Below are 24,677 nucleotides of genomic sequence, written 5' to 3'. Positions count from 1 at the left end.
CAGGATCTGATGAAAGGAAGGATTATACATGTATACAAAACAGTCAAAGTGATGCCACTAATGAGATCTGCTGGTTGCTTTTGCATGCAACAGTATAAGAATTTTTTAAACCCATTGATTTTTATTGTCTAAAAACAACTTGCATGGATTATAGTTGGCTCTCATTGAGATCTGAAATTGTTATGGACCTAACTATACACAAGCCTTTCAATATTTCAGTTGGTGGCTATGAATTAGGAAAGGGTTGTATTAAGGGATGGGGGAATGCACTGATCAGATTTGGTGAAGAACAAAGCTTCCAATCATCTCCACTGCACACTCTGCAGCTACCAGTATTCTAAGAATTACGGTAGCTCACAATGTATTCCAACCACTCCCAGAGGAGAGTGCCTGCAATATGCATGTAGAGGGCTGGACTGAAGCATCAGCCTACTGCAGATACATACAGTCTCCCTCCCTCTCACCCACAAAAGCAAGGCAGTTTCTCTCTTAGCATCTCTTGCTTTTCTTCTCTCCAGTTAACTGGAGTTGGCCAGCTCAGCGCGGATTATTTTTCCCAGAGTTTACTGGAGGGTCAGTTCTCTCTCAATGGACCGGGCAGTGCCGAATAGTTGAGGAAGACCACAATCAAGAAGATGTGCTCGGAGGGGTTTGGTACAGACCGGGATCTGCTGCTGGACCTGGGCCCCGCCGATCAGCCAGACTGCTATGGCAGCATTGAGAATGGCAGCTTCATGGGTGCCAGATATGTGAGTACACCAATCTTAATTCTGTAACACTTCACTGTATATTTCAATGGAATTTCCTATGTGTTTATCATGCATCACTGTCTATTGAAAATGCATTCATACAAACAACCTATGTTTGTATGAACCACCACTTGTTATAAGTCTGTTTAATTTTCTTAACAAGTCCATCCTATTTGCACTGGGCTGCGGTCCAGACAGATAATATCAACCCAAGACTATAGAGATATCCCATCAACCAGATTCTATAATCCTATTGAAATACTTCTAGCCTAAAAAAGTCCCAGTTTTGGTGAAATGGGGAAACAGTGTGAGCATCCAGATGGGAAAATCAGACTCAGCGAAAACTGCAGAGAAAAGGCACCCGTGACCGATTAGCACTAACTGTATCTTGGACTGCCTTAACAAAGGTAACATTAGGTACTCCATGATTACTGCTAATTGTAAAACCAGCTCGTAGAATAAATTCTACTTTCCTTTTTCTGTGTCTTCTTATATCAGTAGCTATTGGATCTAATTAATTGTCACCAGCTCTAACTAGCCAGTAAACTATAGAACCGGTTTTATGGAATGCCAGTGGACGAGATAAGCCATCATATAGCATACAGCAATCATATAGATAGAGGACCTTCCTGTGTTCCTTTGCCATACAAGCAAGGCTCGCCAATTTGCCACCACATGACTAATTACACTATGTAACACAATTTTTGTTCCTGTGTAGTAAGTGTTATTTCCTAATTGCTTATGCCTCAAAAGTATAGAAAATGGCTATTATTCCCCACAAACTTTGCTTTTGTGACCAGGACAGTGATATTCTGAAATGTACCTATTTCCAATGAGAAAACGGGCGAATTTGTGTCTTTTCGTTCACATAAAGTCAGAAAAAAACAACATATGAATCCAAATTAACATGTATTTATACTAAAGTAATACAAAAATGACTACAAAAGATTTAGAAGTGAGTAGTTTTTCGAGATTTACGATTATACTGTAAATAATAATAATTTGGAGTCATATGTTGTTTTTTTTCTGACTTTATGTGAATGAAAAGACACACATTTACCCGTTTTCCCATTGGAAATAGTGATATTTTGAAATATCACTGTCCAGGTCACAAAAGCAAAGTTTGTGGGGAATAATAGCCATTTTCTATACTTTTGAGGCATAAGCAATTAGGAAATAACACTTATTACTAAAAAAAAAAAAAAATGTTACACGGTGTTATCTGTGATCTGAAAGGAGATATTATTTGTATTGCTTTAATGCTTAAATAAACAACTGATGGTGCAGAATGAGAACTGTTCCAAGGAGTGTGATTCACACTTTATATAATACTGCTACAGGTCTTAGCAGGAGCACAGCTTTGTGGCAGACTGACAAGAAGTTAGCTTGGGCATGTGTGGAATGTAAACAAACTGAACTGGCAACAAGGCCTGCTTTCTGAGTGTGCACGGAATGCTAAACCGTGGGAGTCAGACATCAAGGAACTAGTGGTATATTGTGCAGAACTGAAATATGGTCCACAGCAGATTCCTTGTTATTATTCAAAGCATTCCAATTGACAGTTGTGTTTGTTGCATAGTTAGGTTTAACAGGATAAAGAAATCTGATATTCAGGGGGCTGTCATTGATATCTACATTGCAAACAAACAAACATCCCTATGTTAATTGATTTTTGAAACTCAATAAAAAGCAGCTGCTGTAAAACACGGTGTTATATAGAAATATTGACATATCACGTAGCCCTGAAAGGTGTTTTAACTAATGTTTTGAAACAAAAACTTTCAACATAACAGCATTCTCACAAGTATCTTACAACACGTTAACATGTTTCTAGATTTCTAGATTGTACTGCTTAGAATGGATCCCTAAGCTAATGTGTGAGGAGTGATTTGGTGAACATTTACTCTGAAAGTATTAACTTCGATACTAATTTTGATCATCCAAAGTAATACGTTCTGATTTAAAAATAATGTTGTTGTAATGCAGCTTGATGAAGATGATGATGAAGACCCCATTTACATCCACTGTGAGAGGGGGGGCACCCGAGCCTCGGACCCCCATGGCAACTTCTTCAGGGACGGGAGAACCAGAATCGGTAAGAGCATCCCACTTCACCAGCCATGTCCGGGGGCCTTGTATAAATCAGGAGTCACTACCAAGAAATAGGATCTTCAGACCTTGTCCATTTAGAACATTAATTAATAATCCAAAAAAGTTAGCGTGTAACATTGATTGGATTTGCTGCCCGCTCTCCAGCAGGCTCTGAACGAGCCCCAGAGGGGCCACTCTTTCACTGCGGCAGGACTGCCTCGCCATCCATGCTCAGTTTCCTCACACCCTTGCTACATCAAAGCTGCTAGTAAAGCCTGCTTCTCAATCCCCTACTGACTGCTCCTGCATTCTTCTATCCACACCTCCCCCGTCTGCATCAGATCATTGTCTCTTGCTCCTTTTCCTCCCTGATCTCTCTTGCATGCTTCTCCCCTTCTCTATGTCCCCTTCCTCTACATGTATCTACTCTTCCTCTCTTTCCTTTCCCTTCTGTTCCCCACCACTTTTCCCTATTTCCCGCTGTCTTGTTCTAATCCTTTCTACTCTTCCTACCTCACTCAATCACCTTCCGTTTCCCTCCCTCTTACTTGCTCTTTAACCCTGACTGGTTGTATTTTCCTCTCTATCTGGATCTCACTCTTTCGATGTGATATGGGTAAGGCTCAGTGAGTGATTCCCCCAGTGTCTCTGCTGTCTCCTGCAGACTTTGTGCTGGTGTGGGAGGTGCGGAACCACAGCCGCAGAAAGAGGAGAGCCAGGAGCCGCTACCAGGAACTGGGGAAGGAGGAGCAGAAGAGCGTGGACAGCAAGGAGACCAAGCACAACCGCTGGAGGGACAAGTTTGTGAGGAACCTGCAGAACACGGGGCTGCTGCTGGAAAAGGTGGGTCAGATAAACTCCCTCGGCTTCTACAGGGAGCGTGGTGGCCGGTTTGTATTGGGTATGGTCAGGAAACAAATGAATAGTTTATAATGCTTGGAAATTAAGTGATAAAAGACTGGTAAGTGTATGGAATGGGTTACCTAGTCATGGTGTTGAGAGAGAAACATTTGGATACTTCAGACCCAACTTGACAATGTTCTGAGAAACTGGATGAGCTTAGATTGACCAAATGGCCTCCTCTCGTTCGTAAACTTTCTTATGTTCTTAATAATGTGGACAAAGTTACGTTTGAAAGGTAGGTAGCATAATTTTATTAAATGGCACGAAGTCTGAGAGTTTCATTTGGGAGAAGTCCACAAAATCGTAACATATTGCTATTCTGTGCTTTCCTGTATGTGAGTGTGCTTGCTGTTCTGTTCCCTCTCCACCAGGAGGAGACAGTGAGCGACAGGAAGACCATTCACTACCTAAAGTTGAGCGCCCCCTGGGACGTTCTGGTGTACTACGCAGAGGAGCTGTGCTTGAGAGCTCCCCTACAGGTCAGTAATGCTTGTGCTGTTTCTTCATTCTCATTTTGCAACATTAACATAACATTTCTCCTTTCAAAAATAGCCCTTAATAGTTTTACCTTATCATCTATGATTGCTGTTAGGGACACATGGTGGAAATATCATTGTTTTGTATTGCATTGTATAGCATTGCATTGTATTGCATTGTATTGTATTGTATTGCTGCAGGCACAGCCAAACCCTGATCTGAACTCCTCAGACCAGTTCCTGAAGAATCTCTGGATCCCCAACATCATGTCCCAGTCGGTCCCCAAAAAGCCGGTCGATTACTACACCTGCGCCTTTCGCAAGTCCAAAATGGCAAAGTGAGTGCTTTCTGACACACTGTTGTACTGTGTCCTGGTTAGTCATGGATGAATTTGGTTAGCACTATATCTTCTTTGATTTTTTTACATGATAATTTTATTTTAATTGAACTGGAAGTCCAGGCTGCTGAATCTGAACTTGTATGTGTTACTGTGCTAACAGCTTTATATGGGCATCTCATCCTTCAAAATGAGACTGGACTGTTAAAATGTGCTTTGCGTCTGAGCCACTCTGTGTCCAGGTTTCACTCCTTGAAAACGAGTCATTCCTGATTGCAAGAATGTGAGATGCTGCACTATAATACCTGTTGCAATTGTGTAGCTTATTGATTTGTTATTGAGGGATTTGACAGCTGTAACTTGACTGGAAATAACAAATCAAACAGAGTAAATATACAAACACCCCCACACAACACCAGGGAAATAAAACTCCCATTGCATAGCAATTTGATCCATTCCTGGCTTTACTATGAGTTTCATAAGCTGCACCTGAGCTTGTTACCTAGACACCGTGGCTAATCAAGTTTTTTATATTAAAATCTTGAATGGATGAAATTGCTTTTATTGGTGTTGGTGTCAGTGTCACCTCTGTGCGGATGCTTGTGTCCCTGTCTGCAGGTTTCTGGGCTGCGAAGATCATGACACCTATTTCACAAACACACAGAGACACCGAATTGTAAGTACCATCCCTCTTGAATAAATATCAATTATAGTTCAGTTTACTTTCATAAAATGAGCAAGGAGGTGGCAGTAGACAGGAGTCTATAACAGGTAGAGCATGCTTTTTTATTTTGGGACTTGGCCTTGGCAGGTGTACGAGATTCTGGCCCGGACGGCTTACGGGAAACGCAAGCGCGCTGAAATCGGGATTGAGAGGTTACTGAACGAAGGAGCGTATTCAGCTGCTTTCCCACTTCATGAGGTAAGAACAACGCTCTCAGTTGCGTGATCTCCACAGAAACGAGCGGGTCTATTCAATAGATTCAAATTGCTTAAATCAATAGAAGAAGGGGGCTTTGATGGAATCAACATCTCTAGCCATGTGTGTGAGCCTCACTTGTGTGTTGTTGTCTTTAAAAGTAAAAGTAAAATGACAGATGTGATCCTAATTTAAAATTAAAATGAGGGTTTATTTAGAATTATTTGTAGATATTGCAGGGATGGAAATAACATTCCTATTACTTAGCATTTTCACCCATTTCAGGTTTTACTATGAGTTTGATTTGCTACAGTGTTTGTAGGTAACAAGCCCAAGTGTGTTCTATTAAACTCATATTAAATCCCTGTATTACCATATATTACTTCAAATCGGCTGAACAGAAATTTAACAACTATGCATAAAATGAATTATTTTCCTTGCTGGTTGTCTCAGGGCCCCTTCGAGATTTCAGCGTTTGAGGTTGACCCGGAGCAGCTGAACTCTCGGCAGGTCATCTTCCAGTACTGGGGCCGCTGGTCCAAATGGTACAAGTACCAGCCACTGGACCACATCCGCGAGTACTTTGGGGAGAAGATTGCTATCTACTTCGCCTGGCTTGGTGAGCAACCCTCTGAGGGCTGCCCTGCTTTTTAACATCATGCTTTAACACAAGAGATCTGAACAACTTCTTAACCTAGCTCTTTACACCAGGAAATCGAATCCCAGCTTCTATTTGATTATCTAAGCTCCTTAATCGAATGCACTGCCATGGCAGATCTTATCTTTCCAGCTATGGGAGAGTGGATCACATTCTGAGGAGGTGTATGCTCATGTGATGAGGGAAAGGGTTCCTGGGTAGGGGTCGTGTGCATGCACAAGTGTTTTAGACGTTTGTACAAACATCCTTTTAAATGATTTTTGACCAACCAAAAAAATAATTGATCGATGTAAGAGGTCAAGCAACACCCCTTAATCAACTTGAGCTGGAATGAATTGCTATGCCATCAAAGCATTCTAGGTAAATCCCATCAACACTACCATTCTGGGAACCAGTTTAAACACGGGACCCCACTGATCCAACAAAAACGCTTTTTGTGGGTCACTAAGAATTCATGACCCATTGTCATGTCATACAGTATCTGTATTCCACACCTGATCCTTTTGTAATGGGGTTTGGGGGCCCTCGATTCTTTCCCAGCCTCACCAGTCTATCTGTCTGTTTCTGGTTCACCCGCAGGTTTCTACACAGCCTGGCTCCTCCCTGCTGCTGCGATGGGCACCTTCGTCTTCATTTCTGGCATCATCTCCATGGGAACCAACACCCCTGCGTGAGTCCAGCATGTTTCCAATAGCAGATTCGTAGGAGGGAAAGGTATGGCAACGGAGTACTAACTGGCTAGCCAATGAAAACGGTTTTCTAAATAAACCAGACCAATCAGTGGCCATTTGGACTTTAACTGTGGTCCAATTGGAGGCCAGCTGAAATAAGAGGTCACTTGCTTTTACCAGCCAGTCAACCCTAGAACACATATTGTTATTTTTAAAATACAAGTGCATGATGGGTATCTTGAATAAGCTTAATAGTCTTAATCAGTTTTTACTTAATTTGTAAAGTAGCAGTACATTTTATCCTTTTTTATACGTGTTCTAACTTGGTCTTGGAGAGGAAATGCATTTTAAAAAGGTGTTAAGAACTGCACAGGATCAGATTATCCAGTCTTGATTGTTTGAAGACTCCTAATAGCCCTGTTTAACTGTCACCTTAGGCTAGTTAGACTCCCCATTAACAGCCTGTCATTAAAACAAAGCTGGATACCCAAAGTGCTGCAGCTTGATTGTGGAATATTAGCAGCTAATAATATTGTCTCGGCACTGCTCGGTTTCCATGGCAACTCTGGGATCCTTGACCTCTCATAGTGGGGGTGGCTCAAGTTTCACACTCCGCAATCCAAAGAGAGAGACAGGGAGCGACGGGCAGGCAGCAGGTTATTAACCCTCACAGTCACAGCAATTAGTGCTATTGATTTGGAAATCAAGGCTGGAGCATTCTGTTTTTACAGACTGCTGAACAGAGGAGTGCATAGAATTACCATGTACTGCTTTGCACCCCTGCCTCTTTTCAGCGCTACCAGGGGACATATAGATGCAGTGTTTGCTTATATTTTGGGATTGCATTTTGTTTATATCCTTTAAAACTATAATAAACTCTCGCTAACCAGTGGGGACTAGAACCTGGTCAGATTATTGATTGTAATCTCTACAGTACCAGTACTAAAACTATTTCTTTTATATGTGCGTTTCATCAAAAATCAATAATAATCCTTTGAATAAAATATGCAATTAAATGTTTTAGCAGCCGTCGTTGTTGAAACCAGTTTGTCTCTTTAGCACTTTAGTCTTTCGGTGGTGTGCTTCCTCATGGCACAGTTTGTCCCTGTTGGGTATGAGATACGAAACTGTGCTGTCTGAGGTGTAGCTGAGATATAGCCGAGTGTCAGTGGAAACACCCTCCAGCTACACCTCGTCCATCCCATCCAGCTCAGCTATACCTGGGAAAGGCAGTGGAAACAAGGCATCAGTGGGGTTCATATTAGCTACTGATGGAATAATTTGATCAGGGATCTGTAAAGCAGAGATCAGCTGCATAAAGATACTAGAAAGGTCAGCTGTGTAAATGAATGTGATATGTGGTTGTTTTTTTCTCTTAAATTAAATCATGTTGTCTCTGCGCTCCAATCTGTGTCACTTCACTTCAGATAACTTCCCAAGCATACTGTAACCTGGAATGATTGTTTTTCTATAGCTTTCTCTCTCTATCTCTCTCCTCAGTGAGGAGATTTGCTCCAGTGGGGGGACCTATCACATGTGCCCACTCTGTGACGCCTGCAGCACCTGGAACATCTCGGATATCTGCTCCATGGCCAAGGTAACCAGGGCATTGTGGGGCACAAGGTCCTCCCAGTGCTTCCCTTAACTCAGCGATGCTGTCTCTCTGGCTTGTTAAGGTGTGCTTACTCTGTAGCATTCTCCCTCTCTCCTCTCTCTAGCTGGGGTACCTGTTTGATCACCCAGGGACAGTGTTCTTCAGTGTCTTCATGTCGCTCTGGGCCGTGACGTTTCTGGAGTACTGGAAGAGGAAGAACGCCACCCTGGCTCACCACTGGGACTGCATGGACTTCCAGGAGGAGGAGGTAGGTCCTGCCCAGTAAAACCACACAGCGTTGTATGCCTCCCAGTCAGCTGGGGTGGAGTTTTAGGACTACAGAACCCTCATACTTTTCTGCATTGTTGAACTAATGTTTAGCGACACAATCAGCAAAGATCCATTCAGACATTCTGGTCTGTTTTGAAAATGTTTATAATCCTAGTATTTACCCTGAGGCAAAATGTTCCAGCAGTCAATGGCCAAGAAGAGTTCCTTTATAAAGCTTTGTAATCGTTAATCAGAGAGCAGTACTTGCGGAAGTGACTATAATTTTGCCAAATGCTGATCTCATGCGCATTTAGTTCATTTGACTGACATTCTAAACAATCGAAGTGACAGCCTGGAACACTTGGAAGAAGATCAGCTGTCTTGGAGGCATTACGGCAGTTGATAATAGAATAATAAGGGTTCCAACGGTGTGTAACCATGTTATAGTGTCTTGACATGCAGCATGCACCTGATGATTGAGATTAGTCGATTGATTGATTGCCATGGATTTTATTTCGCAAGCCTCATTTAAACATGAATTGATTGATTATTCGCATTCAACATTATCTCATTCAACCATTAATTGACCGATTTGACAGAATACCTTTATTGCACTTTTTTTTTGTGTTCTGGTTGGATTGATCGTTTTTGCTTATTACTGTCCCGGTCTGCTATGCAGTTAAGAAATGGGTTGCTGCTGGCACTGTCTCGTCCTACAGCAGTGTGAAAGACAGGGCAGGGGCTTGGCGCTCTGGCTCTCACTCCCTGTCTCCACTCTCGTTCAGGAGCGCCCTCGTCCCGAGTTTGCTGCGATGGCGCCAGCAATGGAACAGAACCCCGTGACTGGAGTGAAGGAGCCCTACTTCCCAGAGAAAGCCCGGCTATCCCGTATGCTCACCGGGTCCATGGTCATCGTTATCATGGTGAGACTCGGGCCCCCCACAAAAAATAAACACTTCAACAGGAAGTCTTCATCAGCATTGTACTATAACACGAAAGACGCTGACACTGTATCTGTATAAGAATGAGCATTTAACAGATCAGTGTACAGGTCCAGAAAAGATAACTCAAAACAGCAGACCAGTAAACTAATCTTGTATATATGTGCAGCATCTATGCCCATTTATCTTCAGTTCAAGACACTAACAATTTAGTTAGTTACCCTGAGGTTTCTCCAAAGTTACTTATGCTGAAGGAGTTTATCAGGTAGTATTACACACAATGCTTAGACAAAACCTGAACAAACACTGAATGATTATTAATATGATGTTCTTATATGAATTAGTCATATGTTTTTCTCTTAAGTTTCAATTTTTTGGTTTCAACTAAACTAACTAGAGAACCTCTCCTTTTATATAAATACTACTACTACTACTACTACTACTACTACTACTAATAATAATAATAATAATAATAATAATAATAATAATAATAATAATAATAATAATGTTATTTTTCTGTATGAGAGATAAATGGATTTTAAATCTTCAGTGATGTCAGCCCCTCCTCTTTCCCAGGTACTCTGCACTATCTGTCCTGTTAATGTACTGTTGGTGCCTCGGGTGGTTGAAATGAGATTGCTTTGTCCTATTCGCTGACCCTCTGTGCCCCTCTTTCTCAGCTCTGCGTGGTTATGATATTCCTGGTGACTGTAATCATGTATCGGGGGATCGTCAGTATGATGATGTATCACACAGAAAGCACCGTCCTCCGCACACAGGTAACAGAAACATTGCAATGCAAAGGCACCTCTCACAAACTATTCCAGAGACTCTGGCCAGGTGTATAAAAGCTTTTGCGAACAAGATAGATTTGAAATTCTTTTGGGGCTTTAAATGAACGTTAGTTTTCTAGTTTCTTATATATTTTTGCCCGGGTGATTGCGGTTTGTCTGTGTTTTCCCCACAGGCTGGAAACATTGCTAACATCTCCAGCAGCATGGTGAACCTGGCGCTGATCCTGCTTATGGGCCAGGTCTACACTGCGCTGGCGGAGCAGTTAACCAAGTGGGGTATGGGCTCTTCACTGCTTCAGCAAAGAGACACAGCACAGCCGGCACTGGAGACCAGTAACAACCTGACCACAACACACTGACAGATTTGCATCTTCATTGGAATGTAACTGCAGGTGTTATTGACCAGTTTGGCTTAATATTCACTAGACCGGTCCATAACTGAGTAATAATACCCATGCATTACTGACTAGAAAACTGACTGTCTGTCTATTTATCTTTCTTTCTGTCTTTCTGCCTGTCTGTCTGCCTGACTGTCTGTCTGTCTGTCTGTCTTGCAGAGATGCACCGCACCCAGACTCAGTACGAAGATGCCTTCACTTTCAAAGTGTTTGTGTTCCAGTTTGTCAATTTCTATTCTTCTCCTTTCTATGTGGCATTCTTCAAAGGCAGGTAAGCGCTTCTGGAAAACTCTCAGTACATATAGTGGAGATATTTTTGCACCACAGCTCTGCTTCAGCCGATTTCCAGGGAGATCCTGTCCACACTGAGTTGGGGAATTAAAGCAACAACGAGCAGATAATAAGCACTCAATTATATAGGTAACATTTACAAGAAACAATGTCATATAGACAAGGATGTAGGCCTTCATCAGTGTGTTTTGTTTAACCTGTATTGACATTTCATCAGGATTCTAGGGTTAAAGGTGAAATCCATTTTGTTTAAAAATCAATTTGTTTTCCTAGATTTTGTTTGCTTATTTTCACTGCTGCGCATCTAGTACAATATATATAACAGATTTGTTTAAAATGCGATACTGCATTGAATTGAATGAGATTGACAGTCGTTTTGACGGATGCCTCATTCAGTGTTGTATCAGTGCATGACACAGATGAAGGCACTTGCAGTTTAAAAGCTCCAGTTTCTCCTCCTCTGCAGGTTTGTTGGGTATCCTGGGCATTACGGCAAGCTGTTTGGAATGCGCAATGAAGATGTAAGTAAACTCACAGATTGTTCATGGCTGTCATCTCGGTGCTTGTAAATAGGCAGGCAGACAGAGAGAGAACTTCAATCCCCAGTGCTGTTGGTCTCTCACCTTTACACTGGTGTTGCAGAAGTTGGTTTGAAAAACATTTTCAATATTAGCATTGTACTATAAGCTTTAAATGTCATATTGATGTGCTTTCTGTATATATATATATATATATATATATATATATATATATATATATATATATATATATATATATATCAAAAGAAAGTTATCGCTGTTCTAACACATTTATATAAAACAAAGAGGTATATAAATGAAAGACACTGACGAAAGGTTTTTTGTTTCTTTTTAATCACTCAATCATTCATCCTTGACCTTGACACGCTTGAGTGACTATGACTGAAGCATATGCACTTAATCACCTAATTAGTGAGACAGTTGATTGGACAGTGGAGAGTGATTTCAGCTGTTGAGTTTCAAGCTTTTATAAAAGTAGTGAAGAAAATCACAGAAAAAAAACAATCTGCCACGTCTGTCAAGAGAGCAGCGCCTTCGTGCAATTGGCATGTTGGAGCTGGACTAGGGCAGCGTACTGTGACTCGCCGTCTTGGGTGCTCGCAGCCAGCATTTTCAACCCTGGTGAGACGGCATAACCAGACACACTCTGCCAATGACAGGCCACGAAGTGGGAGAGTCGCAACACCTGGCCAAGAACGATAGATCATTTTGCAGCATCTTCGTGATGTCAGTTGCTAATCAGCACAATAAAAAGTCACTGCACCTGCTCTAAAACATGCCATTTTTTCAACTGCATCTAGTGCATTTTATCCAAATATAAGTGATTTGTTTTTTTGATGCTCAAATATAAGTTATAAATGTATATATAATATTTATGCAGTGCCCTGACTGTGTGTGCTGCTTTTGACAGTGTGGTCCCGGCGGTTGTCTAATTGAACTGGCTGAGCAACTCTTCATCATCATGGTTGGGAAGCAAATCATCAGCAACATCCAGGAGTTTGTTATTCCGTAAGTGCCGTCCTGAAATACACAAGCATCTCAAACGACCTACTAGCGCTCTGATGCAGCGGCAGCACAGAGGACATGGCTCTTTGCTAAGGGGCAGGGGCATCGGAAGCAAAGCACTAGTGCAGCAGTTGTTTTGCACCTCCTGCTTGCTTTTATCAAACAGTGACTTTATGCTTCCACAGCCTCTTAGCAGCTAATACAGCACACAACATAAATAACGCGCTGCCTGATTAAGAAAGCGTTTATGGTCATTTATAAGCCAATAAAGCAAGCTGTCAGTATCGAGCTGAGCTAGTGCTTTTTTTTTTAAAGGGAGCAGAAATGTTTCACTGCAGAACAGAGCTATGAATTGGGTAACGTTATTTGAATCCTATGCCATGTAGCATTCATAAAGGCTACATAACTCTGTGCATGATCGTTCGTTATGACTTTGAACACTGACAGGTATCAATAGTTACAGTAGAAGTGTTAACGGCTAGGAGTCACACTCACTTGAAATGCTGAATATTCAATTATACTGCATTGGTTTGCAGCATATGTTATGACTGCATGTTATTAATAATGTATATGTGTAACTTGTCATTGTTCACAGTGGTAATTAAGGATTATGCGCAAATTAATCAATGTTATGTAGACTTTATGAAGGGGTTTGAATACTGCATTGTATCCAGTTCAAGGATAAGTTCAACAAAAATATATTTTTCTTCAGTGGAATTAAAAACATTGAAAAAACAGAGAAAGATGCTGAGGGAGTGTGAGAAAGCAATTAATTACATTTTCAATTAAAAAAAAAAAGGAAAATCGTCATAGCAGGCTCTTATGAAACAATTTTTCAAAATGGTTTTTAATAACACTGAACTATCATTTTTAATATGCTCCAGTGGCCAGGAAGGGAGGCTGCAGGAATGTTATTCCGAAGAGAGGAAAGCTGTCAGGTTCTCCCCCTGCAGATCCTTATTAATATTTCATGGCCTCACAGACAGAGCAGTAAGAGACAGTAATTATACAATCGGGGAGCGTGAAGTCTGGCAGGCAGCCAGGTGCTCTGAGCTGCTTATTAAACTGCTTCTTTGTGCTCTGAAATGGATGTCTCTACCTAATCTGTCAAGGCTTGGTTTGATTCTACTTTACTCTTACCTATATTGGCAGTGGAAGTCTCACTGAACCCCCCTCCTCTAATTCAGCAGTGGTTCATCCAAGTGAAGCCCAGCTGTGATCCAAGTTTATCAGTAATACACTACAATTTGCACCAAAAGTAATAAAAAAATAATTAAACTGTTACTATATATATATATATATATATATATATATATATATATATATATATATATATATATATATATATATATATATATATTATATATATTAAAAAAGTTTATTTTCACTTCACCAAAAAACTATTGGAGACCTTGCTTGATGAGTCTGTCCCAAACTCAGAAATGACTGTATTTAATACAATATTATTCTGAAAGTAGAAATAATTTATATATAATAGTACATATCCGCATGTAAAACATATTTATTTACTATTGACATTATTCTGTATTTTTTTCTTGCAAGAGCTTGTATTGGTTGGATGTACAGTAGAACACCTTGCCGTCTTAATCAACTGCTCCAATAGTGGCAAACAACACTATAAAGTAGAACCCCAGAGTTACGAACACCAAACGCAAAATTACTTCCAACAAATGTATCCAGAGAGGCGAGGCAGATTTCAAAGCAAACACAGCCAATTTTACAAGGAACATTTTAGTTTTAAACAAAGTCAAAGGAGGGTGAAGGACTGAGCAAATTGCACAAATGCATTTTGTTTAAAAACAAGCACTATGTTAATCCTGGCCGTTTAAATCTGTATTTTTGCTACAGTCACCATTTCAATGGTAACTTAAAGGTAGCCTTTTTCCGTTTATAGAACTATTTTACTTTAGAAGCATAACAATATGAGTCTTGCATTACTGTGCTGTATCTTTGTGTTATTCGCCAGATTGAGGGTGTAGACAGCAGGTGCCCACGTTTATTAAAACCTTTTTCAGAGTTATGAACGACCTCCATTCCCAAGGTGTTTATAACTCTGAGGTTCTACTGTATCAAGAACCAAGTGATGTTCAGTTTGGTAATAGGCTCCCCTGCTGTAGAAAAGACAGTGCTGTTGGAGACCCCTTCTGGCCGCCACTGCTTGTGTTTGATTGCTGTGCTCCCCTCAGGAAGGTGAAAGCCTGGCTGCAGAAGCGTCAGATCGGAGCCGTGCGAGGGTCTCGGATCTCTCAGGAACCCAAGCGCTGGGAGGAGGACTACGAGTTGATCAAGTGTGAGGGGCTCTTTGAGGAATATCTGGAGATGGGTAAGAGACAGACCAGCGCTGGCAGTTATCAGAGGCTTTCCAGCATCAACAGCAGTTCTGTACTCTTCTGAGTTAAATCTCTTGCACATCCTATACACTTCCATTAGGGTTAATCGATTATGATGTTCTCTGTTAAATTAGACAATCTGAATTTGCTTCTAACACTGCTTTCTAACACTGCCCCTCTCCCCCCAGTCCTCCAGTTTGGGTTCATCACCATCTTCGTGGCAGCATTCCCCTTGGCTCCGCTCTTCGCTTTGCTCAATAACTGGGTGGAGATCCGCCTTGACGCCCAGAAGTTTGTCTGCGAGTACCGTCGTCCTGTGGCGGAGCGAGCCCAGGATATTGGGGTGTGGTTCAACATCCTGGAGGCCTTGTCCCACCTCTCTGTCATTGTCAATGTGAGTGTGAGAGACAGTGTCCAGATTTATAAAAACAAACCTAGTCCAGGGGATCCACCAGTCTAATCCGAGATCTCTGTCCTTAATTATTTAATTGAAGAGGTCAAAGTTCATTGGTAATTGAACCAGACCTGATTGGACCATGGTTCTGATCTGTATTGAAAGAAACCCAATTGATTTAAACATAACTTTTCATAGGTTTTATTATTGAATAAAGTTAATCTAATCACTTTATTATGAAAATAAATACAAATGAAGACCTGGATGCCAAGTGTGAAGTCCTAATATAATTATCAGCTGATTTCATAGACCCTGATTAGCATCAATCCTGGACCACCTAATGTTAATGCAGGTACGGTAGCCCAAGATTACTGCTCATAGAAAGAAGTTTGAAAAATAAACTTAGTAAAACCTTGATAATCTAATATCTCACTAAGTTACTTTTTCAGTGTTTATAGTTTTCTCATAGTTGAATGTTGAAGGAAGACTGTTTTCCATGGTTGTCTTGATTTCCTGCAGCATGTAATTAATGAAATAATTTCTTACTGGATTATCTATGAGTCAGTTCAGAGCAGACTCAGTAGGGTCCTAATTCATATGATGACTGACCCCTGATCAATTCAGCAACATTGTCTCAACATCGTTATGAAAGCCGTGGGCATGGCATGTGGATTTCCCCCCCTGAATAGATCTGCATTGTTCTGCCGCAGGCTTTTCTGATTGCCTTCACATCCGACTTCCTGCCACGACTCCTCTACCAGTACAAGTTCGACAGCAACCTGCACGGCTACGTCAACTTCACCCTGGCCCACGCTCCACCCAGCTACATGGATGGGAACTACACTCAGTGCAGGTGCTTGCTAACTCCAATCTTCTTCAGGGAAAGATGGGCAGGCTTTCAATACAACATGCTGTGTATTCCCTCTGCAGTAATTAGAGAGGAAAATGACCTTAATAAAAAAAAAACTGGTCATAATCATGAGAGGTGTTTTCATTGTCTCTAAATTGAAAGGGACTGACAGCATGTTGTCCTTATACAGAGTAAGTCAAACGAGGGAGTCCTCATGCACTGTAGTAGAGCATTGCAGCCCTGAGCAATAATACAAAATGCCATATTTTATGTGCACAGTAATAATGTATTTTTATATAAGCTGTGCTGAGTCGTTTGTACATGTGTTTTGATTAACTGATGGCAAACCAGTGGTGTCAACTTTAAAGATGCTAAATAGTGCCCTATTTCCAAGTCTACTACAGTTGTGGCATGTTCGCATTCTTAGATCCAGTTTTGAAATGAAATTCGGTTCTTTTTTTAAAGCTGAATTAGTAGTAACAAACACACTCCTCTGTCACTTCTCATCAGATACAAGTCGTTCCGAGATGACAGTGGGAACTACACCCTCTTCTACTGGGAGCTGCTGGCAGTGCGCTTGGGTTTCATCATTGCCTTTGAGGTATGGGGATGCTCTCTAACTCACTTACTTGTCTGTACTTTGACCATATTTGCTGTGGAGGTTTCATGGCCTCCACAACCCCTCTTGATATGACGTCCCTGGCTTCCCTCCCCCAGCACGTGGTGTTTCTCATCCTGCGTGCCATTGACTGGATAGTGCCGGACGTTCCAGAGTCCCTGGCACTGAAGATCAAGCGAGAGCGCTACCTGGCCAAGCAGGCCCTGGCTGACAACCAGGACGCTGTCCTGAGGGTGAGTCAAGGATCAGCCTCCACCCCAGGTCAGTGCAGCACAGTGTCACACGTCTGTCTGCTGTGTCTCTGTCCCGCATCAGCAACAGTTACCAGAACGAGATCGATGTGTTTTTTTTTTTCTTACTGCCAAAGAAAATATACTATTCAGTATTCTATTTATTGCAGGGGCGTTGTATGAGTAAGGAAATACAAAGCCTGTGATGTAATTTGAAGGAAGCTTTTGACAATGAAAATGTACTGTAGGTGGTTAGAAGCTGAGGGTTTTATTTTAGTTTTTATTTATTTATTGGACGAAGGAGAACATTTTTCAAGGTGGTCTTGGTATTGTGCTGAGCTGATCAACATTCGGATCCGTGCAACTAACTTATTCACTGCACAGGCAGCTAAACAAGCAAGCAAAGCATTAACACGAGAGGAAATAAAGCACGAATCAAACACCAATGTGAACATCAAACTACAGCAGTATGAGTGCTGCAAGAAGTAGAACCAGACGTGGAGCGATCAAAGCTGAGAATGCTGTTGAGTTCCGTGCCGAGCTGGAGTGACTGTTGCTCATGCACACGGGTGTGGTCTCTGGTGTCAGTCCGTGTGTCTCTGTGTGTATCTGTCTGTGTGCTGACTGTCTTTGTTCTGTATTGTTTGTCAGTAACAGACAGGGCTGTGTACGGTATGGCAGGTGAGTACAATCCCATCATGGATCATCACTTATGAAATGCTACAATAATCTGATGAGTAGTTTTTAAGTTTGCTGCAATCAGAATGTTAACAGAGTATACGAAACTTACACATATACAGATGCAGATACAATTTAATTAAGTTGTTTCTGCTGATGTTTTAAATTAATATCAATACGCTGTGGACACTTTAAATTACAGATACAACTGACCTCTAACGAATATGGTACAAGGGAATCTATTGTTTCTACTTGTATAATTACTAGTTTATTTTAAAGCATTGCCATTGAGCTAAGTGAAACATTTCTAAATCCCATATTAAAGATACGCTGTTACTGATTGACATGCTGTGATGTGGTGAACAGCATGCTGTGATTTGAAATAGCTGTGGTACAGTATGCACTGTAGGTTGCAAAAGAGGTGTATTCTCATCAACCACATTCTTCAGATTTGAAAGATTGTTCTCAAATGAATTTTTATTTACCTCCCCCCCCCCCAAAAGCAAGCGACCTCTCTCCAAGCAGCATGTGCTAGTGGGGCGGAGCAGGAAGTGGAGGAAATTGAACTGGAAGAGGATATTTGATTGGCCAGAGCATGACCTGCCGTTTTTTGAGTAGGAAGACTGGGAGGACTGGAACAAAAGGGGAATAAATTGCTAACAATCGCCATGCAGCTGCTCATTTGTGTTTTTCTTTTTCCTGATTGGCCGCACTGTTTCCGAGGAGATCGTGAAGCAAAAGGGACTCAAGAATCTAAATACCAAACCTGACGTTACTGTAATATAAAGTATGTCCTCAGTTTGTATCTCTACATTATTTTATATTTTTAGATCAATCAAAAGCAGGCGCTTAATAAAATGACATGGACTGTCAAAGTATATTTTATTAATAAACTCTTGAATTATTGTTGCTCATGTGCACAGCCAGCTTTATCAATGTAGATTTTTCTCAAAATAAAATGGTCATGGATATTAATATGGAGGTTCTAACACAATTGCTGGAAACAATACTACTGATTTCTTTAAGGGTTTATTCTGGCAACTCAGGGACTTCTGTAACTTATCTAGACTTTAGTACCTTTACTTTTCATACGTGCATGTATAGCAGAACGAGGTGTTGCTCTCCTTGCAGTAAGAAACCTTTTGCATGTGTGGGACTCTGTAAGGTTTGCGCCAAGCCCTCTCAAATCAAGAAGAAGCTTCAGGAAAACCAGTATCTGTTCTGGCTGTTCCTTCAAAGCGACAGCTAAAATATCCTCCAAGGCTTAATAATGATTTGCTGTGACAGGCAAAGATCAATTGCTTTTGATATATCGGCTGTGGGCCTTGAGTGGTGCGGCCACTTCATTCTTCATGCAACATTCAGAACATCTCAAAGGTTTCCATTGGCAGTGCTTGGTAAAGCTCAGCGTATAACAATTTTAATTTGCAATACAACAATTAGATTCTTTGGAATCTATTAAAATGTATTTTAAACATCATACTTACAGCTAATTGGACACTAATTCATATTTTGGATATATACAGCGCTGCCATAATATTAAAAAGTAAGTAGCAGGGTTTGGAAAAATATAGCGTTATATGTCCCCATGTGTTGCTACAACTGTTTAAATAACATACCTGTCATTTTTCTTTTCATTGTTAACATCCTGACAACTTTTTACACTTATAACTGTAAAGTCTTTTTTAAAGCTCTTTTCAAAGTGGCTGCTCTAGTGCACTGGGGTTTGAGCTTGGCCGCTAAATCACTACAGGAAGAGTGATAAAAAAAAGCCCAAAACATAACAAGTGCTCTGGCTTTTCTGTTCTGTAGCACGTCACGGATCACTATTGTTGTGTTACCTGTTTGACGATGTGGGTATTAATCCTCACACTATCAGTGCACTAGAGCGGACATTTTGAAAAGAGCTTTGAAACAGACTTGAAAGTTATAAGTGTAAGAAGTTGTCAGGATGAAAACAATTAAAAGAAAAATGACAGGTACATTATTTAAACAGTTGTACCAACATGTGGGGACATGTAACGCTATACTGTTCAGTACCCCACTACTTACTCTTTAAGATTAGACCCCCCGAATGGAAAGAAACCTCTGGGGCTTCCCTCCAGGTTCCTGTCTTTGTACCACATTGGAGCATCTTCAAGGCTCAAGAGACTTCTGTTTTTACAATGTGCAGGATTGTTCAGATGTAATATATTTTCTTTCTGGAGCGTTTATGCCAGCTGTCCTTCTGTTTTAAAGCTTTTTGTTGTTCCTCAATGGGAGGGTGGTGAATGGTGGAACGTGTACAAGCATACAGTGCGAACATGAAGGGTTGTGGAATATGCATTGTTTGTTAAAAGTGAAAACACAAAATACAAATGTGCCAATTTCTGTGACCTTGCCTTGTGAGGTGGTAGATGCCTCTAGAATGTCCTTACGCACTTCTTTCATTATGAAATGAAAAAAACAGAAGCAGCAGCTTTGTTAGTACTTGTAAAGCAATCCAGCACGTTGCATTTTTAGAATGATAAACTGTTAACTGGGAAGAGGTGGTCAGTGAGTATCAGGGTGGCAGTAAATCCCAAAACAGAAAAGAAAACACTTCTGAATCGCGATAATTGCAATGAGGAGAAATTATTTCTTATGCTCGTGTCTCCTAACAAAGACTACAGGTGCCTGCAGTTCTATACAAATGGTTTTGCATGTTTTAATGTGTATTGACTTTCAAGGTTTTGGAGTCAGACTGTTACTCCAGTAACAATTATGTAAATTACATCAGTGGGAAATAAAGTCAAATTTGATTATCTTTATGTCGTTTCTTTTCTATACATTCAGTATTCAAAACAAGCAGGTCCAATGATTGTTCAGATTTGTACCAGACTGTTTCTAATGCCCTTGTAAGAAAACACTCTTTCTTGTACCTGCTGTTGTCTATTGAGAAGGGATTGTTACTGTGTTTCTGTTAGTACTGCAGTATATTCTACCATTGCATGTTTTATAGTTATTAATGACATTATTGAAAAAGAACAACTGAGATACTCAGAGGAAATCATGGGGCACTTGCAAAATAATAACAAAAAACAAGTATTATCAAGTGTGGTACCTTAAACCAAGAACCTAATACAAGGTTCAAGGTCAAGTTATATTTTATTAACTAAAATGTATTTAGTATATCACACATATTGTACAATTCTTTTAGAAAAGTTTTAAATAATAATGTACTAGATTCTATTGAATTCAAGTTGTACAAAATCACCAGTTCCAATTCTAAAACATAAAAACAGCTTACAATGACCACAAAACTGCTCGCAAGCCTTTAAATAAAACACCTGAATTGTTTATTTCTGGTTTGTTAACTTTAAAATCTAGTCTACTGCCTATTTAAAAAAAAAAAACAAAAAAAAACAAAGAAATTGTGCAGCCACAGAGTTACACATCCTCTCACCCAGAGCATTGTGGTCTTGTTGGCATGTGTTCATGCCTTGTTTGAGTTCGCCCCCTCAGGGAATGTGCTTTCATGCTGTTTAGAAGAAGCTGGCACCATTTGAAGCGGAACTGAAACTAGAGCGCAGGTAGGACGCAGCGCTTTGTAGTGCAGCACACAGATTGGTCTGATTTTAGAGGTTAAGAAACGCTAACGCCCTGGTAGATCTGTGATTGCAAGGAGTTCTGGGTTGGAAAGTTTTAATATATACAGAGATGGGTGGGTATTGCATGAGTACTGTGTCAATACTAACGCTCTCACCGAGTCAATACACTCAGGGCTGAAGTTTCACAGTCGCTGGATCTGAGCCACGCCACTCATGAAAAGATGTGGTTGATGCACTAAGAACACCAAGATTACAGGTTGTAGGGAAGTTTTAAAGACCTACTATCCACCTACTACTAAAGTCTGTCATAAATGCTGTGTTGCTCATCATGGCAGAATTTGTTATAGGCAGCATTTATATGTTGTAGAAAACATGTTATGCGAGGGCGACACAAAAGTGCATACTACATATTGCAGATGTTCCTATTTTTAGGGGGTCTTGCAACAAAGGCAATCTGCTTAGGAGGACTGTAAAATTAAGACCGTTAAGTAATCATGAAAGTCTTCTGCAGTCCAATAACATAACCTTGTTGTTGTGATGGAAAATACCACCACTCATTAATAACAGCTTGGCTGAAACACAAACATTTCCAAAAGAGAACCTGTTACTACATCAAGTCTTCTGAAGGGTCTACTGAAGTTGTAACCAGAGTTTCACAACTTCTCTAACTCTCTCTCTATTGGAGGATGCATTGACAGTACACAGGGTCATCATCTGGCCCACCGCCAATCAGCAATGTCTTTCTGAAGGCACACAGTGACTAATGAATTTCATTGGGGCTTTGCTGTATAGGTATCTATAGGGTTATTTTTAATGGGCTGCCCTGCACTGGTTCATATTGGAGTTAATTTTACAGTTACATGATGCATCCAGATTTTGTTTAAGAAAATTGGTCTTATCAGAGAGGATTTTTAATAGAGGTTTGATACACTTGGGACTACAGATGTTGTCCTTGATACTGAATACAGGGGTGGCCTTAATAGTAATGGTGACTTTACACGTGTGTCAATGGGATCAAATTAAAACTGTAAGAAAGCGATCTTTTAACTGAGGTGGCTTAAATGTGAGGTATTACTCTATATTGTAAATTATACATATTCTTTATAAACTGACTCATACTAACATGATCGTCTTGTGTGCTACAGTCTAGGTGACCAGATTTCCCTTCGCAATTCGTTTAACTACACATTATAGTTGCATGTCTTTCAATTTTTACCCTTAAAAATTTTGCATACTTTTAATTTTGTATAGTAGCCTATATGAAAAATATTAGTCAGGAACTATATATATATATATATATATATGTTATCTGGTGCATTTAAACTGTTGGATACAACGTGTCAAAGGTGATGCCTTTTTCCTGGAATCTGGCTTAGTCGCAAGTGAAATGAATTTGTAGTTCTTCACCAAACTGCAGCGTGATTCAGCACAGGGCTAAATAGCAGGCAGGGTCTTGCAGGACAGAAACCATACACCTGCTTGACAAAAGCTTGCGCTCAGATTGCTGTCACCCAGATTCAAGTACAGTCTGCGTATTCTATTGTTCCTCATCTCTCAGACGAAACGCACACAAAAACCATCAGACAAACAAATGGACAAAAGCCAGCGGTTTTAGCAGGAGCCTGTTTCCTGAAGGCAACTCGGATCAGAGCTCGGATTTGGTTATTTAGTAGAAGAGTATCCAGGGAATTGAAATCATGTCTCCCTTGTATAATATCCACTGTGCTCCGCGCTGTAATTTAACATCATCCATAACAGCAGAGAATGAATTAAACCTGATGGGAGATTTACTGGATTATAGAGTAGGATAGGTAGCTTTTGCAATGTAGTGCTGCAGAAAACAAAAGAAAACATTTTCACCGTCCATGGTTACTGCAAAACCAAATCAAATAGTATGACCTGCAACAGTGCACAGAGTACATTCAGGGAAAGTGATACAAACCCACACACTCGTACTGATACCTGGCTTACAGTATGTACAATTTGGGATTTCAAGCCATGGAAAATCGAGGAATTGCACACAGCCCCCCCTCCCCCCGCTTTCATGGCCTTATTCAAAAAGCTTATTAAAACAGCTGTCCAGCTCAGGAGAATATAACTGTACTTTATTAAATTCAAATTAACACAACAAAACATATATTTGTTGTTATTTTTTTAAAGGTGCCATGACAACAAATTAGGGTTTTAATTGATTAATTGTTAATCGATTAATCACACCTGTGTGCTTTGGCCAAATAAAAATAAAAATTGGTCTTGTCTACCTGAGTATGGCACATGCAGAAATAAATCTTGAAACAATGGCAGTTGGCACGTCTAAAGACCTTGGCCGCTGCTGTCGGCTCCCCTTTCTGTCTCAGCCATCCTGACAGGCAAATACAGGTGTTGGACTGTGGGTGGGGGAGTGATCAAAAGTTGGGCTAGGGGTGGGGAAGTGCTATAATTTAGCGTCAGGAATTTCATATCATTACACGTGGCATTTAATAATGTTTTTCCTTTAAAAAAACAGGAGAGACTCTCCTTGTCCTCACTTGAAGCATTGAATTCCTGAGCTATTTAAAGATGCAGTTATCATCCACCATTTAAGCTAGCGTGCATACAGTATATATATAACAGTACCAAAGTGATTCATCCAAAACTTCAAAACACTCAGTCAAAACAAAGTTTATAGAAACGAAATCAAGTGGATAAACATTTCAGCTAGTGTCTGAAGCTACTGTAGGCACTACACTTCATCAGTGTACTGAAGAAGGCACTAGCTGAAATATAGGCCTACTTGACTTAGTTTCTTATAATTTCCTGAGTCACGCCTGAGTTGAATACTGTTAATGAAAAAGTAAAACAAACACCCAATATTATACAAGCAGACTACAGCATAACCAGCAAAGGTAGCACCATGGTTTGGCACAAATATTACCCAGCGGTTTTGATAAGGCAACAAACTAGTACTTCTAGGATACCTGGACCCTGGTAATGCAATTAATTACCAGTGTCCCTTGGATCCATTCACCATCTCTGTTAAGAAATAGACTATAGTTTTGCACAACTTGTGTTACATTAAATAACAGATAATCCAAATTGTATCCTTGTATTAATTTTAGAACCATTAGAACACAAGTTATTTTCTAATACAGTTTTCTGCATGTACACTTCGTGCAGACATAATACTGAAATGAAAATGATTTATTTAAAATATTTTAGGCAGAGTAAGAGAAATGGCAGGTGTTGCAATCTAATGCTCGAAGGTATTTTTTTATTTTTCTACCTGAAGGCACTTTTTTTTTTTTTTTTTTTTTTTTACCTTTTTTATTACCTTTTTTTTTTTCGCAGAATATATTCAGCCTCCCTCCGG

The 24,677-nt window shown here is 40.4% G+C and overlaps 1 protein-coding gene across 2 annotated transcripts; it reads left to right on the top strand.

Annotated features, from left to right (window-relative positions):
* The first annotated feature begins 463 nt into the window (after positions 1-463).
* Positions 464-19,351, top strand: LOC121328485 (anoctamin-7-like). 2 transcript variants are annotated; one of them, XM_041273169.1, is made up of 23 exons: positions 464-749; positions 2,736-2,844; positions 3,505-3,683; positions 4,115-4,222; positions 4,421-4,557; positions 5,176-5,233; positions 5,369-5,479; positions 5,930-6,095; positions 6,714-6,804; positions 8,306-8,402; positions 8,524-8,667; positions 9,455-9,592; positions 10,291-10,389; positions 10,578-10,680; positions 10,962-11,073; positions 11,560-11,614; positions 12,543-12,640; positions 14,845-14,981; positions 15,177-15,382; positions 16,093-16,235; positions 16,743-16,833; positions 16,950-17,084; positions 18,263-19,351. In XM_041273169.1, exons 1-23 carry the CDS (start codon positions 636-638, stop codon positions 18,341-18,343), a joined length of 2,712 nt encoding a protein of 903 aa, XP_041129103.1. In that variant the 5' UTR covers positions 464-635; the 3' UTR covers positions 18,344-19,351. The 2 variants fall into 2 exon arrangements, with proteins under 2 accessions (XP_041129103.1, XP_041129104.1); XM_041273170.1 differs by having other exon boundaries at positions 16,950-17,112.
* The last annotated feature ends 5,326 nt before the right edge of the window (positions 19,352-24,677 follow it).

Source organism: Polyodon spathula, chromosome 16, assembly GCF_017654505.1.
Source record: "Polyodon spathula isolate WHYD16114869_AA chromosome 16, ASM1765450v1, whole genome shotgun sequence".
NCBI lineage: Eukaryota > Metazoa > Chordata > Actinopteri > Acipenseriformes > Polyodontidae > Polyodon > Polyodon spathula.
Note: the sequence above shows the minus strand (reverse complement) of the source record. Positions and strands in the feature narration are given on the sequence as shown.